A 21780-nucleotide genomic window follows, 5' to 3' on the forward strand; every position below is an offset into this window, starting at 1 on the left:
TGTTAGATACTAAGTGTGTCAACTGCATACTTCTCTAACTTCTTGTGAGAACTTAATTAGACTAAATACAATTTCATCAAAAATCTCACTTCAAATTGAACAATAATAATAATAGAAATTATATTGATCGCTGAAAATTTAAGTATAAGATTTGATAAATAAATGTAAAGCTTAGAAAATTAAAAGATATATAAAATTAAAAATAAATAGACTATTAGAGCGTGTTGTTGTTGAATTGATCAGTTGGTCGAGGCCTTAAACGTTACACAACAGAACATATTTGTAGCAGCACCTGATCAAACCTGTGAAGGTTCTAAAACCAAGATATTGCCATGTTGCACATCCACAGTTGTCGTAACTCCCCTACACCGGTTCTTTAACTGCTCTTAACTTGCCCATGATAACTTCCTTTGGTTATTTAGTTTTTTATACAGCAAAATCAATTAAATTAATTTTTTAAAAAATTAATTTAATTAATTATAGACTTAAAAATAATTAATGAGTTGATCTAATTATTTTTTTGTGCAAACACATATTATGTATTTAAAAGTTTATTTACTTTTAAAATTTTATTGTAACTTTTCAATAATAGATTTTTTAAGATAAAATGGTGAATGATCTTTTAGTTATTTACAACTAGAGATAAATCTAATTATAAGATTTAATATTATAATTTAAAATTTTTAATAATATTTTTCACTTATTTTTTGACAAAAAAATTTCCCTAGGTCTGCCATTGATCCATTGTTATCAAATCGGGTGAGATGTTGATTTAGTAGAGGAACCGAAATAATGATTTAATAGTTTAATCAATGAATTATTAAAAATTAATTTTTTTATATAATTAATTTTGATCAGGGCCTAGATTTTATAACTCACAATACATAATATGATTTCATTATTATTGGACTAAAATTTATTGATATTAAAAAATTAATTAAACATATAAAAATTAATTAAAAATTAATTAAATATCACTTATGAATATAAATAAATAAATTTAATTAATTAATTAAATTTATTTATTTAAAATCAAACTTTTAACCTTTATTGTATGGAACCAATACTTCTAATATAAAAAATTCTCATCTTTCTCAATCATATATATTTAATTAAGGCTGAAGTTAGTTATGAGATACATTAAAACACAGTTGCACTATTTAGTGATTTGATGCAAAATCAAGCCTAGAAAATTAAAACATCTTAATCCTATCATAATGTCATGTGACTTTCCTCAATCAGGACAAAATTAGTTGACTTAATTTTTTTTAATTATTTTTAAATTTATAAAATTTCAAATTACAAGTGAAATAAATTATTTCAAAAAATTAAGAGAGTAAACTGTAATACCCTTATTCTAATAATAATGGAATTCTATAGAAAAGTATATAAATGTATATATGTAAATTAAATAAATTTATTTTGATGATAAACAAAAACAAATGGAAGTGATAATTAAAAGGAGATCTGTAAAAAGAAAGAGGAGGAGAAACAAAAAAAAAAAAAAAAGAAAGAAGGGGCAAAAAGGGGAATTAGCGAGAAAGAGAGCTGGAAGTATCTAGAAAGGGTGGTTGAGAAAAGGAGGCAGTAGCGGGAAGCAGGAGCCACTTCTCGCTTGCTTCATCATCGTTTCATAGAAATGTAAAGGGAAATCAAAGGAGGTAAGCAAAAAAGCCCCTTCTTTTCCCCTGCTACCATATTTACGCAAATCTAGCGTTAAAGCTCATCAATTCTCTTCCAATTCTCAGTCATCATTGTTCTCAATCCCATATTAGATCAAGAAACCACCATTTTTGTCACTGAATCATGAGGAGAGATTGAAAACCGAGCACTCAAAACCCCTTTTGCCCTCACTAATTGCATCTCCATTCTACCCAGTCAACCTAGGAATCCACAAAACAATTAGTTAAACTTTCATCTCCAACCAATACCCCAACTTCTATCCTTCCCCTCACTATTTTTCCTCAAAACCACAGGGGTACCAAATTCAGTTTAGCTGTTATTGTAGATTTCTTAATTGTTGTCACAAGTAAATGCTCATCATTGCCATCCAATCTCTTTCCCATCATCTTTGGTCACTTTGTAACATTTCAAATTTTTAAATAATTATTTTATGTATAATTATATGATTTTTTACTAGTTTGGTAGGCCTAAGAGAGATAGTATGATATTGTTTTGATATGGGTCTTTTTATTTTAATTGCCCTGCAGGTTGATAGGTCCTAAGTGCAGCAGAAATTTTATCAAATTTTTAGCATAAATTTAGGATGTCTTTGACTCTTTAACTTTCTTATTTTGTTTTAATATTAATAAATTTATAGATATAATTATTTAAGTGATCCAGATCAACCCTCCTCCTCCACTCAGCCACTTTAGTGAGTAGATATTGATTTTAATTATAATTTTAATATTATTATATACTTAAGGCATGTCCATGCATTCACTTTATATATATATATATATATATATATATATATATAAAAAGAGAGAGACCTAAATCTTAGGGAATGATTTGTATTGCATCTTTATTTGATGAAATTATTGTGAGTGTCACCATAAGGTAATTTATAGTTGTGTGCACGTGTTGGTGTGCGTGTGGTGTGATATCCATATTGGATATTCGCTGGGACACGATCCTTTTTGTGGATAAGTCGGGGTGAGTACAGCTTTGAGTTGATTTCGCTGACTCCCGCATTTGGATTATTAAGAGAAAGGCTTGAGTTGATCTCGCTGGCAAGTATTGGAGTCAGAGAGCTGTATAGGGGATCAGTTTCCATATTTATATACATTGACGTGACACACAGATACGTGAGTGCTCCAAATTATCTTTTGTGTGAGTATTATTTGAATTTGGTTGAATATGTTTGTGTATGTTGTGTTTCATACTTAGGGATGCATTAGTCTTAGATAATTATAGAAATTGTATTTAAAATTAATATTTTACTATGAGTCGAACGCTCACTCCTGTTCATTTATTTTTCCCAGGTGATAGGAGGGCTCTTTGAGATTAACCTGCTTTCTTTCTCCCAAGTTTACCAGTAGAAGTTATATTGTGATTTTATTTTCTTATTTTCCAATCTAGAACTCCGCATGTACTGGTAGTGTTCTAATTTTGATTTAGGACTATAATAATTTATTTCTTTAAAGTTGTAAACATATTATACGATTATGTTGGTATGTATGGAATGAGTATTTGCTGGGACTAGGGAGCTGAGCTCCATTGGATTATATGTGTTTGTTTAAGGATTGTGAGGGTGAGTTAGCTCCCCAGATATTGATATATTATGATTACAAGTCGAATAAGCTAAAACATTCCCATTGGATAGTTTAATTTATAGTTGGACTTTGTCCGTTTATTTCTTTAAAATTGGACTATTATTATGAGTCTTAGAGTTGGGCTAGGAATAGTTAGGCTTACTACGGCTTTGGGGGCCTTATGATGACCTAAGTCCTAGTGCCAGTCCGGTCCAAAATTTAGGTCGTGACACACTTGACCAATCTAGTGTTGTTTGACAAAGGAAACTATGTTAATTAAAGTATTTGCTGAATGCAGAGCAATCAGAATTGGCAGAAGAGGCAAGTCCATTAGGCTGTCATTTTCGCTCTTTTGTACATCTATTTTCTTGTTATTTTGTTTCTTTTAATATTCATAAGCATTATTATTCTAATCCTTTTTATTTTCTACTGCAACAATGCTTAGATTTCTATGATAATTTGACGTTTTACAGTATTTTAATTTTTGGGTTCTAACCTTTTGATTTATCTCATCCATTCATACCTTAAGTACGTTCAAGAGGAATTGCTTTGCTAATAATGTAAAGGATTTGATTACATGTGCACTAAATCAGCTTCCTTCTTAAATTTGGATTATTGTAGAGTGCCCTTAATGAGCCTAAATAGACAGCATTTTTCTAACTTCAACTTGAAACCTGATTCTCTTTAATATAGTGGGTTGTTTTAAGTTGATTTTAGTCTTGTAGTATGCTCTTGTAGCCAAGTGGTAGAATACAATACTTGTTATTAAGCTAACAGTATGTGTGCAATTTAGGATCTTAATCCTTATAGCAACAATTTGTTTAAACTACCATAATCCTGGATTGTGTATAGTGTACCTTTAGTCTAGGAAATGCTTGCCAGGTTCATTGGTTGGGAAGGACAATTTAGTAGACTACAATTAAAATAGCAAAAACAATATTTCATGCGCTGAGACTTTGAGTTTACAAAAAGAAATAATAATAATAAATAAATAAAAGAAAGAAAGACAAAACTCAAAAAATTTTTTATTTAACTAGTTAGCAAGAGTTGTTACCAAAAATTATATATTAGTAGTGAGATAAACAGATATGAAAATACACTTCTTGACAGGATACTGTTTTAGGCTAATTGGTTTTCCATTTTATTCATTAAATGTTTATGTTATTGCAAGCTTTAGAAGCCCAAAGATAATATTGTACATTTAAAGTCGACTATATTTGATTCTTTTATTATTATTATTATTATTATTATTATTATTATTATTATACAGGTCACCCAAATTGTTACTCTTGATTCTTGATTTGTTTGATCTTTGAAGCATCTTGAGCATAAAGCTTAAATACTTTCTGGCGTGTACATTTCCCTTTTAATCTTATTAGATATTTATTTATTTTCTGAAATGGAAATGAAAGTGGTTACATCTATGCAGATTTATAGATATGATCTGTTTTGTTAGCTTAAGATCCTAGCAAAAATTTTTAATATATTTAATGTCCAAGGGGAAGGTTCAATTTTTCAAGGGTGATGTTTTTGAATTTTCGGTAGAATTTAGAGAGAATTCAAAACAGAATTATGAACATTAAGCTTGTTCTTAAGTGGACTATTAAATAAATGAATATTTTAGTATTTAAATGGTATCTTGTAACCAACTATTAGTGGGGAATCAATTAGTTAGTCTATATTTGAGAGCTACGTAGACCTAATCCCCTATTTTGTCAATGGAGATACGTAGGTAAGCCTCTGAATGCGGTCTAAAGTCAGTAAATCTTGTTTTCTTTTTGGCTTCTCTTTTAATTTCCCTTTCATGTGTTCTAATTGGAGGCATTTTTGGCCTTTGAATTTTTGCACTCTATTGTGCATTAATGAAATGTTACAGATCATGTACTAGGTTCTTTTTATTTGTTTTGATGACTTTTTATGCTTAATATTTGATTTTAATTGTTGGTTTTTCAGGAAAATTGTTCTAGAAATTTAAGCTTTATAGTAAGTTTTATGTCTAGTTAATCAATTATTAAGAGAAACTCTATCTGTTTGTATTTAGATTATGCATGTCCTAGTTAGGGAGGGTGAGTGTGACATAAATGAATGGAGCCGTTTGGAGAGTTTAAGATGTTTAGAAAATGCGTTAAATATGAATAAACTCAAACCTTACTCATTTAGATAATGAGTCAATCTAAATTAAACTTTTATCAAATCGAATTTCAAACTTTATGAGCAACTTAATTCATTTATAGATCTAATAAATTTTGGGTTAATTAGGATTATAAAATTCAAAACTATGTAATTTTGATTAAATATAAGATAATAAATTCAAATTAAATAATTTTAATTAAATAAGTTAGCTTACGAGCTGCTTATAAATCTTAATGATCTGAGTATGAATAAATTTGAGTTGAACTTATTTATTATACCAACTTCAAAATTAGATTCAAATTCTGTTCATTTAAGAGAAAAAAAAAATAATCAAACCAAGTTGAAGTTTCACCAAATCGATGACCGAATAACTCATGAGCAAGTTGAATCATTAATTAGAGAAAAAAAAAAATCTATTTTCACTATGGTTTTCAGAGCTGCCTCAATTTAAAAACCTGTAAAATTGATGGTTAAAAATTTAAGGTTCAATCAAGATTGAATTTGATCACAACATAAAATCTTATATAATGATATTATCAATTTAATACAAATCATCATATTCAATATAAATATCCATAAATTATATTCTATGTCATATTTAATTAAAAAAATAAATATAACATAATTGTCTATATAAATTATGTTTAAAATAAGTCAGCATAATATAGTAACACCTTAAAACTTATAAAGAATAAAATGATTAAGCACTTAAGTTACATATCCGATCTATCATGAATTGTATAAATATGTGAGACCCATGTATTTAATAAGTGAATTCTACTAAAGTTTTGTATCTTGATTATGTAGACCTAGTAGTTCAGGTAAGAAAAATTCATAAACTTATAACAGTGAACTTACAAAGCAGAATTTATGGTGAAATTATATTACACATTGAACCTTCAGTTGTCATAATCTTCCCATTCTCGTAGTTCATTCCTGCTCCTACTCTTGTATTTTATGCTAAATCTATACTGTGATAAGCAGAAGAACAATATGATTAGTTCACCGGACAACCATCAACCTCTACGCCTTTGGCTGTTGGACAAGATGCTAAATCACAGTGTTCACCATTTGTTCCCCACCAAGTTAAACTTCTGTTTTCCATGCCCAATGAAAAGTACAATAGCACTGCCATGAAAGCCACCCCTGCATCCAGTGCTGCTGAAAGAATGTAATTGTACCTTTGCCACCACTGCTTCCGGTAGCGGAAGATGAAGAAATTAAAAAATGTTCCTACTATGATCCAGGAATTGTAGTTTACTGCTGTTGCTGGAGGCATCATTGCAGTTGATCCTAGAAGAACTGGAAGGTTAATTAGGGGAATCCAAGATTGCTTTGGGAATGTCTTATGTAATAGCCAAACTATAACTGGTCCTGCTGCACCTCCAAGGAAGAACCAATTCATGGCTTGATAATTTCCAAGACTTCCAAATATCCGTTTAGGCCCTACCAGACCCCATATGACAGATGCATCAAAGAAAACTCTATCACCTGGGCATGTCCAAGGACTGTCAGGGGGAAGCAGATCGTCCTGGCATATGTTATTAATGGAGTTTAGCAGCCACCATGCCACTGCAAGGTTGATGGTTCCAGCGAGCATTGTTCCAATGAACTAGGCATTCCCATATGGAAAAGAAAGATAGGAATAGAATAGGTCAGCTATAGTAAAACAATAGAAAGTATTTACTACTTTTGATTGTAGAGTTATAACATTGCATGAAGTATCCACACTAATGGTTGAAGTACCAAAATGTATATATATATATATATATATATATAGATAGATAGATAGATAGATAGATAGATAAAAGAAGAAGAAGAAGAACAAGTGCAAAAGAAGAAGATGTACTCAGGGTTTTGTCTTATCAATCTGGTAAATATCATTTTGCTATCATAGATCATTCTGTGTTGAAGATGCTTCCCAGAATTATCTTATGCAATTTTAAACTTCAACTGGATGCTTTATACTTTGTTCTCTTATTTTCTAGGTGCTTTTGGTACAAGATTAGTTGGAAGAAAATGTATACCTGAACCAAGAACATTGACCTTGGAGGGATCTTCATGTAGTGTCCAAGCTTGAAATCATTGAGGAAAGAGACAGCCTGCGCCATGCTCATATAACCATAGGTTTTGAAGCAGACATTGGCTATTGGTCTTCCTGGATATATGATACCCATAACATACTCTGTGATTATGTTCAGCCCTGGTGTCTATGCATGAAGTACAAGGTCATTAGTGAAGAATAACAGTTTGCATAGAACTTGAAACCAAAGTTTTCAACATGATGTTCCTTACTGCCAGAACAAAATTTTATACCATTTGACCTAAGATATGGAACCTTAGACTTCGGTAGAATATGTGAGAATTGTTCTGGGAGACCATAACTTGCATGACTGTGGCCAAACAGTTAAAAATTTTATCTTTTTATCAGATTTAGATATGAAATATTGTGGTCAAAAGTTCATTGAGCTTACCTGGTTGGTTGTAGCAGTTATGATGCTAATTGGAAGGGTGAAGAAGAAAGCTATAGCACTGGCGAAGAGGAGTCCCCACCATGGCATCTGAACCTGATCATTCAAGACTATGCAGAGAACAAGCGAAACTGCAAGCGTGACAGCCAGCAGCAAGTGAAACCACCAAGAAGGTATGTCCTTGTATCTTCTCATCAATTTGGTATGGATATCCTCCTTGCCCTTATAAGAAGCATGGTATCGCTCATAAATCACCCTGTGAATTGTAAGTCATACACTAGAATGTGATCATGTGTAAATCCACATTTCCAACTGAAAGATTTGTAATGAGAAATAAGGTGATTCTAATTAATTGTTGACAATTGTTAAGTATTACCTTCCATAGAAGAAAGCCACATGAGTAACGGTCGATGCAATGGTTGCAAAACCGAAGCCATAAGTAAAAGCAAAAAACAAGCTCAAATGAATTCGTCCTTGCTCCTCATACTTATGCAGATCTAGCTCAAACTTGTCATTAACAATAGCTGATATATCATACTTATTTCCTTGGGCTGTAAACAAGTGGGAGGAGAATATGGGAAATCTGTGTGCATTGTACAGGCCTAGTCCCCAGTAAGCAATAGGAAGGGCAATGTAGACTATCAACACATATCCCACAAAAACATTGGCAATGGCAAAGAAAGGACTAATGAGGGGGCTGAACAAGAAGGATGCCACAGTAGTCCAGTCAAGTGTGATAGCTCCAAGTCCAAGGCCCCTCATGCCTGACCCAATTTGTTGTGCTGTTACTGACTTTGAAAACACCCAGCAGACCCATGAAATGCTCGTAAGTGTTGTGAATAGGTATCCTGGAACTACATACCAGGAAAAACTGCAAATTAGTGCAATTAGGAAGAACTTAGTCCGTGTCATGCGTTGATCTTTTTCATCTTTCTCATGCAGAGCCCTGCAAAATTATACCACATAATTTATTCCGACATTAGCTAGTTTGCATTATCTAAATTCATTATTTTGGCATTCTAATGATCTCACAAATTTAATTTTAAATTATTTTTTAATATTTTTTAATTAATATAAAATATATATTTTTCTTAACAGTAACTTTAATGGTAATGCCGAACAAATCTAAAATATTTTAACGTGATGGAAGAAGCATGACTTCACCTCCAAATGAAGTGCTGAACACAAAAGTATTGTTGTGACAATCAGATGGCTATCCTTATTACCACTATCTTTTCTAGGCCACTCCTTCAGTGTTCTTAACTATTCTTAACCATCTGATCTCTCCCTCATCTTGCAAAAGTCATGAACTCTAAATTCTATCACTATAGTACGATCTTCTAGTGGAAATTAAATTCCAACCTATAATACTACATCATGAAAAACATGGGGCCTACCATGCCCATAGGATTTAATATATTTTTAAAAGATATGATAGAACCAAATTGACAAACAACACCCACCAATTTAGTCTTCCTTTCACCATCCATCTTCACATCATATTAGGTCAGGTCAGCTACAGAGACAAACTAACCACCAAGAATTGTGATTTTCCGCAAATCATTTATTGGTACCTTCACGAGCAATTTCTACTCCCCAAGTTACTGGAATATTTGAAATTCACATGGGCTATGATAAAATGTTTTTCTTTTCTTTTTTTTAAATAATAATAATAATAATAATTTTTTACGTCCACATCAGGCAGCTATAAATGTGAATATGGGGTCTTTTTCTTGTTAACGAGTTGTTAAAGCAGCAAAAATTAATAATTTTGCAAAGTTCTTTACGCAAAGGTTCACATGATTCAACTCGTGATTAATGATGTTGAAATAATTTTTATAACAGTTAAATTTTGAGATTGAATCTCAATAAAAGTTAATTATATTAAAAAATATATTTTTTCTTCACTATGCTATGAATTATTAATACTAAACAAATATCAAAACTCCTTTACTTTTCCATAAATATTTTTATTTATTTTTTTAAAGAAGTGGTGATTAATTATTAAGGAAAATTTTTGCCTATCATGGAGAAAATTATATAATAAAATCGATGTATATATAATAATTTTATTATAACTATTGATTATAGTGAGTCCTATGTAAATCTCATCATTATTAATCGTTATAATAAAACTATACACTGATTTTACTAAATAAATTTTTTTTTATTAATTTAAAATATAAAATATATAAAATTTATTTATTTAATATATAAATCTTACTATATATCTTATATTTTAAATTAATAATAGACTTATTAAAGAAAAATCCTATTATTAATTGGGCAGGCATTCAAAAAGATTCTGGCTGACTTATATGGGGGACAACCAATTATAAAAGATAAAAAGGATAAGAAGTCCATTATTACATTCATTTATTTTTTGTCTGAATTGTCACTAATTCTTTCTTGTTTCATATACATCTTCATTGAATTTTCATGGTTGTCTTATTGCTTTATTTTTTATTAATTATAAAAGATCACATGCATTCATATTACCCATTAATTAGCTTTGTCCCTTAGCAGTTTTTAGAAGTAGATTAAAAAGGAATATATCTCTCTCTTAAGAATAAAGGGAGAGAGTCTAACTTGATTTTATTTAATAATTAAAAATATCATTTATCTCACAAAATTAAATTTAAATCTATTTTTTCAATTCCTCTACTTAAAAAAAAATAATAAATAAATGAGTAGTTATACCTGAAGAGAGAGACCTGGACCATAGTATTAGGCCACCACATTTCAGCAGGCTCTACCACATACTTCCTCAGCAGCCCTGCCCACCCATATCCTAATACCTACCATGCACATCCACCAACCTTGCATTAATTACTCACTTCGAATATTCTCTTTCTTAAATCATCTTACTACTATGAGTTAGTTGATCAATTTCCATCGTTTAAAAAAAAATCAATTTCCATTCTTTTATTTATTTTATAAATTTATATATAATTTTATTTATTTTTTCAATTTTACTGAAAATAAACGATATAGTTTTATTAAGAAAAATACAAAGAATCTCTTCTTTAATCTCTCTCATAAAAAAATAAATTAAAATACATAAATTAAAATAAAATAATTTTTTAAATATTTCTCTTTAAATCTAGACACAGTTTAAAATTAGACCAAAATCAGATTAAAACTTTATAGATTTAAAACAAATTAAAATTGTTTTTTTTAAAGCATATTAAAATGAAATTAGTTCAATTTAATTCAAATTAATATTTTTTAAAAATAAATTAAAAAAAAATTTCAATCATTTTTATTTATTTTACAGAAAATAATTTGTATATAAAAAATATTTTCTATGAAAAATAAAAAATAATTTATTCTTTTAAAAATAAAAAATTATTTTTCTTAAAAATAACTTAATTTTTCATTAATTTTTTTAGTGTTTTAAAGTTAGAAAATTTGAAAAATGTTTTAAAAAAATATTTTCTGAAAAATAAATTGAGCCTACATTAAAATTAAATTTAATAAAAAAAAAGTTAAAATCAAAAGAACTCTGAAGTTCGGTCTCAACTTTTGATTCTGAAGACCAAAAACCGGCCAGCTCACCAGCTCTATTCTTTTCGTTAACAAACAGAAACTAAAGACTGAAAAAATATCCTACCTAGTATTGACAAGATACCATCTTTTCTTTTGAAACTAAGAAAGAAAGAAAGAAACAGAATTTTTTTGCTGCCAAGAAAAACAAGAACACTTGGTTGAGCTGCTATATATACACCAACAATAAATCCATAATAAAGAATTACCTGGGTAGTGACTATGAGAATCCAACTTGCCAAGAATGAAATTTTCCTCTTGTAAAATGCTTTGATAATAGTAATAATACCAACAGCATAAGCAGATCCAGCTCCAAATGCACTTCCAGCATTTGCAAAGATGGAGATGAGTACGTGCTCTTTCATGTTAAACGGACCTGGGTTCAAAGAAAACGTTTTCGACCCCAAACCAGGGATGCGGAACTTGCTCTTGGGAAGCACAGCTGCTAAGAAATGTCCGACCGGAAGTGTGGCTACTTGGACAGTGATTTGGGTGATCACAAGAGGCTCTGTTCTGTAAGAGAAGAATTGGTTGAGGAAAGAGAGAAGCCCGCATGATAACAAACCCAAGAACCACATCCTAAAGGTCCATACCGGAAGGGTTGGATCATCGGTGTTGGTAACGGTTAGTCGGACCTCCTCAATGGGAGAAACCTCGTCGTTTTCTACATCGATGATGGGTTCTTCTGGGTCAGAGAGTGTAGCACCGTTGGTGGTGTCGTTACTGTTACTGTTGCCATTGGCGGTGGTGGTGGTGCTTTGTACTTCTAGAGTCCCCATGGTAAGAGAGGATGAGGTGAAGGTAAGGGTGGGATGAAGAGGCCTAGCTAGCTCTAGCCTTTTTATTGCATGCTGGTGGGTTGTTATTTTTTTTTTTTTTTACTGGGCGTTTAACTGTTTATTCCTTGATTCAATGATTTGTATGGATTTGATATGGACTCGTGAGCTATTTGAGGATGGAATTGATAAAAGTTGAGCTTAGTTTATTATTATTATTATTATTAAATAAGTTTAGTTTCAGTCTAATTCTACCATTTAATAAATTAATTCAGCTTGAATTTATTAATATTTGATTTCGCAACGTTTAGTAGGTCGCTTATTGAATAAATTTATAGGCCAACTCATGAACAAACTATTGATATTCCGTTCGAGTTTTTTGATATTTACCATGTAATTTGAATTTTTTAATTTTAAAAATAAATTAAAAAAATTAAGTTAACTGAAAAGATTCACTTAATAAATAAGAGGTTAATTGACCCATCTTTTTATTAAAATATTCTACACAAATATATATTTATTTTAAAATTAATTTCTTATAAATTTTATTATTGACTCCTTTTTTGATAAAAATTAAAATAAATAGTTTATTTACATGATTTGCTTGTAGATTAATTTTTTTACATAAAAATATTAGTTAAATTGATTAAATTTTATTTTATTAAATTTTTAAATATTAAATTTTTAATATTTAAAAATTTTATCTTTAATATGTATATATTTTTAATATATTAATTCGAGAATTTTTTTTTTTATATTGGCCAATAATTTTGTCCTTATTTTTTTGTCCTGACTCAAGAAAGTCACATGGTGGTATGAGACTACGATATGATTAAGATGTTTTAATTTTCCAGGCTTAATTTCACATCAAAGTCACTAGACATACTTTAGGATAAAGCCAAAAATAAACCTATTCGTTCATTTCATAATTGTGTTTTTAATTCCATTAAAATTTGTAATTTAATATATATATATATTGATTGCTGTTAACTTTTTCGTCAAATACCAATTTTACATATAGTATTAAATTATAGGTTACTGGAAAAAAATATAAGTTAACGACGAATTTTTTATTGATCTACCGCTAAAATTTAAACCCTAATCAAAGTAAATTATTTTTTTAATAACTAAAAAATTAAACTACTGACTCATCAATTCGATTTCTCTACTAAATCAACATCTAACCTGATTTAATAACAATGGTACAGTTTTCTATAGAGAATTGAGAGTTTCCCAAAGACCAGAAACACAGCAAGCACTGTATTTTCTTGTGCCTTAAATAATGGAGGGAGAGGTTTATATGTTATTATTTTGTATTGCTGCTCTTCATTGTTGCTTTCTAATTATGCTTTACTCATTTATTTTAAAACACATTTACTTTATTTCTTCCTTTGAAATAAACTATATTAAAAAAATTAAATTAAATCCTTATACAATCATATTTTTTTACCATATATTTATTTTTTAAAATAATTTCTTTTTCGAAATTAAAAAAATAAAATCCTACACTCATTATATTTTTAAATAAAAGAATTATAAAAAAATAATTAAATTCTTACAAGTTTCTGTTTTTGAAATAGATGGTATATGAAAATTGATTAGGAGTTTTAAAATATCTTCCCAACAAAAAAAAAAAAATTGCCTTGGATTGGATGTTAGTATCCTACTTTAATTTACTTCATAAAATGCTTCTTTGAGTTATTGGTTGATGGATTATATTGACAAGGAATTGATTAGGTAATGACAAAGTGGCTTTTATACCATTGACCTAATGGGTCAAATACCTGCAATCTAGGATTCAGCTTGAGTTGCTCTCTCCTTCTATTCTCTAAAATAATAATTAAAAGGAGATGAAATGTGTTATATATAGTTGCTCTCTCCCTCTATTCTCTAAAATAATAATTAAAAGGAGATGGAATGTGTTATATATATATATGTGTGTATTAAATCTAATGAATGACATTTATATTAGACACTAATAGATGTATTCATTCACAAAAGCATAAATAAAAGTGTATATTTTATATTATTTTCATTCAATTTTATTTATTATTTTATTTAAAATTATTATGTTAAAAAAATTAAGATGCATTAATTAATTTTTTTAATTTTATTATTATTTTTATTAAGCACAATAATTATTTTTATTATTTTCTATAATCGATCTTATTACCTCCTTTCGGTTTCTCTCTTAATTACTGTATAAGATAAACGATAATTTAGTTAAATTATTAAGAATTTTATTATAATTTAAATGATTTAATAGCTTTCATAATTATCATGCAAAAATCTTAAATGATAAATAAAAATGAATGGTAATAATTTAATTTCAAAAGTCAAAATCTAATAAATAAAGTTGTAAGCAAATCCATTAACTTATTATGTAGTTTAGTTCTTATTACAAGTTAATGTCAGTGGATTTTGATTGTTTATTGAATCCAAATTCAGTCAACTTGAAGCTGCACCGAATCCCAACTTGAAGGTATTGTGAAAATAATAATAATAATAATAATAATAATAATAATAATAATAATAATAATAATAATAATAATAACAGATTTACTAAAAACAAGTGATATATGAAGGATAAATTTAAAAGTCATCTCAAAATTTTAGGGATTGCAATGAAATCGTCTTTAAACTTAAAAATATAATATAAAACTCTTTAACTTTGAAATTTTATATAATAAAATCCTTCTTATCATCAATAGATGGTTTATACAATTCAGAATAACAGTGATATGAATAATTTTCTCTTCTCTATGTGATAGTAGCAAAACCAACTATTATTTTCTTAATAAATTAACTATAAAAGAATCTCAGCCATATAAAATAATGAATCACTAGATGCATAACAACTGATTAGAGAGACTCTTCTTTAAAAAAAAGACAATCATTCACGTTATCACTATTTTGAATTGTCTACATTAGCGTGTTACTTATAAACTGATTATTGAGAGTTAAAAGGATTTCATTGTATAAAATTTTAAAGTTTAAGGAATTTTATATTATATTTTTAAGATTATGGACAACTCTATTACAAACTTCAAAGACGGCTATTGAAATTTATCAGATATATGAAAAAGCAAAACGAAGAAACTATCACTTATTTAATTTCTTGATCATTGAGCTCACATTTGACTTCATTATTTTTATTTTGGACAATAGAATTTAAAAGCCTATGTTTTTGACTTGATAAATCATATGAATAATTACATATTATTGTTATAATTTCATATAAAATATCTTATATGAAATGACAAATAGTTAATAAATAAATATTTATGTGTGTTGAATTCAAAAATTATAACTATAAGATAATCATTTTTTAAAAATATATATATAACCATATATTTACTTTTATTTTATTAATTTATTATACTATATAATATATTAACATACTATCACTGCTTTACTATATAATTTCTTAATTCATACTCTATATGTCAATCTAAGGATTGAAAGCTTTTCTTTTGGTCTTAAGAGTAGACCTTAATTACAAGCTATCATTTTGGGGTGTCATAATTAAAAAATTTTTATTTAAATTTAATCTATTATATATTTAAAATATAAATATATAAAATTTATATATTTAATAGATAAATTTTATCATGTAACTTATATTTTAAATTTATAATAAATTTATAATAAATTAAATTTAAATAAAAAAAATTAGTGGCAATAATTCTGCTTTGGCGGCAATTTCTGAAGGGAAAGAACATATCTTAATAGTCATTATCATTTGCGTGTGGAAAGTTATCATTTGCGCTGTTGGAAGTTGGAATTTTATGCGATTGTCCTTGTTAGGCTTAAATGTTTACCCGATAAAAAAGCCATGAAAATGCAGGAGAAGATTCAATGATTCCAGACGATAAGGAATCTCGATGGTAAAGATTCCAAATTATCTCTCTGTCCATCACTAACGTCATCGTTGGATTATCCAGCTGTTTTTGTCGTATCTATTGCCATCTTTTTCCACACATTAATTAAATATTTTAATGATTTGATTTTCCACTCCATTATTAACGGCAATTTCTCTACAAATTCAAATGGATATCATTCATTTATTTTATAATTATCTTTAAATTCTAACCTATCACTCATAGTATACTTTTATAAAAATGTTAATGAATAGTGTGAGAAGTACATTTGTTAATGACTGAAATGTATTTTTTATATTATTTAATTATATTTATATTAATACTAATATTACCATGCTAGCATATTGAATAATATTAATTATTTTAATAATTATCAATTATTTTACTTATTATTAATTGTTATATATTAGTTGTTTATAATTAACTATTTATATAGTTATTATAGTAAAAGTGTTTAATAAAAATAAATGTTAAATTAATTATTAAATATAAAGATGGTGATATAAAACCCTAATCAAAATGCTTTCTCAACTTCTAAAAGTTAGAAGACGTAGTTTTTCATGAACTACTCTCTCAATTCTAAACACTAGTATAAATAATATACCACCGAATAATATAAATAAGAGAGATAATATTTTCACCATAGTTAAAATGTTAAACACTATTTTAAAAACTGTTGCTTAATGGGGTCTTAATTTAACTATATTCACTTTTCAAGAAATAACTTCTAAAAAAATTAATTATTTTTCAGCCGCGACTACCCGACCTACTTCTATCCATAATCACACCACACGCATGCCAACACACGCACACAGTTCCAAATTATCCTAAGGTGACATTCACAATAGTTTCATCAAATAAAAATGTAATATAAGGCGTGCCTAATAATTAACGATGTACATATAATTATAAGTGAATGCATTGGCATGCATTGAATATATAATAATATTGAAATTATAAATAAAATCAGTATCTACTTATAAATCTACTAAATATCACTGTGGCAACTGGGTGGAAGAAGAATGCCAACTCTGATTACCTAAACAATTATATTATGACTTGATCAATACTAACACAAAATAAGAATTTAAAGAGTCAAGGACATTCTAATTTAAGCCGAAAATCTGGCTGAGTTTTCCCTGTATGTAGGACCTATCCAATCTGCAAAGTAACTCAAACACACTTCTAAAACCAAATGCCTCAGGCCTCCATATTAACAACATCACACGACCCCTCTTGAGCCCAACTAAACAAAATTCAAATTACTACACAATTCAACTATAAAACTTAAAACTAACATTTTTCCAAAATCAACCAAATCAACTTGAAAAATTCTATAAATATGCCCCACAGTCCTTAACAAAGCTATAATACTATTGCAAAAGGAATTACAATTTTTTTGCTACCTACGAATAGTTTATGAATTTTTATTCAAAACTCGACATTAGGTAAATAGGGCAATTTGGAGTTCCGGTTTACCTATGCTAATTCTAACACCTGGAATGCATCTGAGGCGTCTAAAAATGGTGAGAAGCATTGTAATATTGAAAGTGGATCCGACAACCTGCCTGTCCAGCTCGAAAATGCAATACTGGTCACTGATAGAATTTTTGCAAAACAAGAACACCTACGCGAAACCCACAATACCAGAAGTTAGAATATAATTTTTATTTAATTAAACAGACTCATTAAAAGCTCAAAAAAATACTGTAAAGTTCGTGGGACCCATCGAAATTTCTGTGTCAGAAAAATTCAAAATTGATGTCGTTATGAAACTCTCCCTGAGTGGAGCGTGCTAGTGGTCTCAGAATCTCCATGGGGCACATGGTTTGAGAGAAATCTAGCCCAAAAATAGAAATGGGCTAAAACTTCCCGGGCTTAATTCATACAAACCGTCTGATGAAAATTGGCATACTAGGTGTCTGTGGAAAGCTCTCGAAGAATAGTACATGAAGGAGACTTTCGATTGGTGGCCGAAACTACCAGAATCGGGCGAGGAAGCTGAGGCATCGCTCGACTTCAAGGGGGGTCTTTGGAGTGGTTTTCTGGCTAGCTGGAAGGGCAACCGCCAATGGGGAGGGAGGAGAGAGAGAAAAGAGAAGAAGAATGGAAGGGAGAGGTGATGCACGGGAAGGAAAGGGGGAGGGAAAAAGAAGATCGATCCGATTTGACCGATCTGATTCGGTCTGATTCGATTTGATCAGTTCAATTCAAGGTACTCAAATTTGATTTTTACTCTGCCTTGAGACTCAAAAAGAGGCCTGAAAATTCCAAAAAAATTACAAAAAACTCAAAAAAATTTATAGAAACTAAATATATTTTTAAACTTGCCACGTGGTCTTTAAATTAATTTTTAAAAATCGATAAAATTAAAAATTAATTATCTGGAAAAATAAAAATCTAATTTTGAAGACTCAAAAAATTCAAATTAATTATTATAATATTTAATACTTTAAATTATTATAATTTACAAATAAAATAATTATTTAAAAATTCAAAGTGTTGCATTCATTTACTCCATAAAACGTTTCTTTGAGTTATTGGTTGATGGATTATATTGACAAGGAATTGATTAGGTAATGGCAAAGTGGCTTTTATACCATTGACCTAATGGGTCAAATACCTGCAATCTAGGATTCAACTTGAGTTGCTCTCTCTTTCTATTCTCTAAAATAATAATTAAAAGGAGATGAAATCTATGATATATATATATATATATATATATATATATATATATATATATATAATGAATGGCATTTATATTAGACACTAATGGATGGATTCATTAACAAAAGCATAAATGAAAATGTCTATTTTATATTATTTTTGTTCACTTTTATTTATTATTTTATTTAAAATTATCATTTTAAAAAAATTAAGATGCATTAATTAATTTTTTTAATATTATTATTATCTTTATTAAGAACAATAATTATTTTTATTATTTTTTATAATTCACCTTATCACTTTCTTTTTTCAGTCTCTCTCTTAATTATTGTATGAGATAAAGGATAATTCAATTAAATTATGAAGAATTTTTTATAATTTAAATGATTTAATTGCTTTCATAATTGCCATGCAAAAATCTTAAATGATAGATAAAAATGAACGGTAATAATTTAATTTCAAAAGTCAAAATCTAATAAATAAAATTGTAAGCAAATCCATTAATTTATTCAGTAGATTAGTTCTTATTACAATTTAATGTCAGTGGATTTTGATTGTTTATTGAATCCAAATTCAGTCAACTTGAAGCTGCAGCTAATCCCAACTAGAAGGTATTGTGAAAATAATAATAATAATAATAATAGATTTGCTAAACACAAGTGATATATGAAGGATAAATTTAAAGAGTCATCCATGAATATTAGAGATTATAATATAATCATCTCTAAACTTAAAAATATAATATAAAATTTTTGAACTTTAAAATTTTGCACAGTAAAATCTTTCTAATCATCAATAGCCGGTTTATACAATCCAGTGTAACAGTGATATGAATAATTTTCTCTCTCCTATGTGATAGTAGCAAAATCAACTGTGATTTTCTTCATAAATTAACTATAAAAAAATCTCAGTCCTATGAAATAATGAATCACTAAATGCATAACAACTGATTAGAGAGACCTTTCTTAAAAAAAAGGACAATCGTTCACGTTATTACTATTTTAGATTGTCTATATTAGCGTGTTACTTATAAATTGATTGTTGGGAGTTAAAAAGATTTTAAAAGCCTATGTATTTGACTTGCTAAATCATATGAATAATTAATTACATATTATTTTTATAATTTCATATAAAATATCTTATATGTGTTTAATTCAAAAAAATTATAACTATCAGATAATTATTTTTTTTAAAAAAATATATATATATATATATAATAATATATTTATTTTTATTTTATTAATTTATTATACCATATAATATACTAATATATTATCACTGTTTTACTATATAATTTTTTAATTCATACACTATATGTCAATCTAGGATTTTGAAGGCTTTCCTTTTTGTCTTAAGAGTAGACCTTAATTACAAGCGATGATTTTGGGATGTGATAATGGATAAATTCTTATTTAGATCTGATCTATTATATATTTAAAATATAAATATATAAAATTTATATATTTAATAGATGAATCTTATTATATGTCTTATATTTTAAATTTATAATAAATCTAATTTAAAAAAAAAATCAGTGACAATAATTCTACTTCGGTGGCAATTTCAGAAGGGAAAGAAAATAGCTCAATAGTCATTCTCATTTGCGTGTGGAAAGTTGGAAGTAGAAATTTTATGTGATTGTCTTTATAATGCGTAAATGCTTACCTGATAAAAAATTGGTCGGCGGAAGTTGGACAACCATGAAAATGCAGGAGAAGAATCGTTGATTCCAGAAGATAAGGAATTTCTATTATCTCTCTATCCATCACCAACATCATTGGATTATCCAGCTGCTTTTGTCGTATCTATATATTGCCATCTTTTTCCACATTAATTAAATATTTTAATGATTTAATTTTCCACTTCATCAGTAACCACAATTTCTCTACAAATTCAAATATATATCATTCATTTATTCTGTAATTATCTTTAAATTCAAAACCTATTACTCATAGTATAGTTTATAAAAATATTAATGAATAGAGTGAGAAGTACATTTATTAATAACTGAAATGTATTTTTTTATATTATTTAATTATATTTATATTAAAATTAATATTATCATATTTAGGCCTTGTTCAATAATATTAATTGTTTTAGTAACTGTCAATTATCTTATTTGTTGTTAACTATTGTTAACTATTTTAGTAACTATTAATTATTTTACTTGATGTTAACTGTTATATATTAGTTGTTTATATAATTGTTAAAGTAAAAATGTTTACTAATAATAACTGTTGAATTAATTGTTAAATATAAAGATGGTGATATAAAATCCTAGTTAAAATACTCTCTCCGCTTCGACAAGTTAGGAGGCGTAGCTTTTCACAAACCACTCTCTCTAAATATTAATATAAATATTATACTACCGAATAATATAAATAAGAGATATAATATTTTGACCCTAGACAAAATACTAAATATTACCTTAAAAGTTATTATGTAACAGTATCTTAATTTAACTATATTCACTTTTCAAGAAATAACTTCTCAAAAAGTAAATTATTTTTCCAGTTATTTTTTTTATAAAATTGTATATTCTATAATGTTTGGTTTGCAATTTTTTTTTTCAATCACTAAAGTTTTAAAGAGTATTTTTTTTATTTATTTAACTAGGTTCGAGAGTGGTATATTAGTAAAATCCTCCAAATAAGAAGAGACTCCAGGATTCAAACTCCTGACCTTGTAAGTAAAGTTTACGTAAGGATAACTCCACATCACTAATCCAACAACTTATTGGTGGAAAATTTTAATATATATATACTCTCCAATAAATTCTATTCTATATAGTAGCAAAGATACACATTGAATATGCTTCTACAAAATATTGTTTGATAATATATAATTAATTCTAGGAATATATGGAGTATATTGCAGAATATATCTGATACACTCAAAAAGTTTTACTGTGTTCATATAAAATAGTTAAATTTTAAATTTAAAAAGAAAATATAAGACCTATATATTTGTGAGTAAAAGTACATATATATATATATTGTCTCAAGAGTTATAATACAATCTCTAGTACAGATAGAATTACTTTTAAAATAAA

General features: G+C 27.9%; 1 protein-coding gene and 1 long non-coding RNA gene across 2 annotated transcripts; one reads left to right on the forward strand and one right to left on the reverse strand.

The window, feature by feature from the left end:
• Window positions 1–6123: 6123 nt before the first annotated feature.
• On the reverse strand, window positions 6124–12241 carry LOC110640970 (oligopeptide transporter 4). The gene is made up of 6 exons (XM_021792550.2): window positions 11614–12241; window positions 10559–10656; window positions 8235–8804; window positions 7862–8114; window positions 7415–7597; window positions 6124–6999 (listed from the first exon to the last, which is right to left on the reverse strand). The coding sequence occupies exons 1-6, from the start codon at window positions 12181–12183 to the stop codon at window positions 6385–6387; spliced, it is 2289 nt and encodes a 762-aa protein (XP_021648242.2). The 5' UTR covers window positions 12184–12241; the 3' UTR covers window positions 6124–6384.
• LOC131172586 (uncharacterized) lies at window positions 6997–8230 on the forward strand. Its single transcript, XR_009143111.1, has 3 exons — window positions 6997–7260; window positions 7376–7615; window positions 7879–8230. It is a non-coding gene; the product is annotated as an uncharacterized LOC131172586 (long non-coding RNA).
• Window positions 12242–21780: the final 9539 nt, after the last annotated feature.

Source organism: Hevea brasiliensis, chromosome 14 (genome assembly GCF_030052815.1).
Source record: "Hevea brasiliensis isolate MT/VB/25A 57/8 chromosome 14, ASM3005281v1, whole genome shotgun sequence".
Classification (NCBI taxonomy): domain Eukaryota; kingdom Viridiplantae; phylum Streptophyta; class Magnoliopsida; order Malpighiales; family Euphorbiaceae; genus Hevea; species Hevea brasiliensis.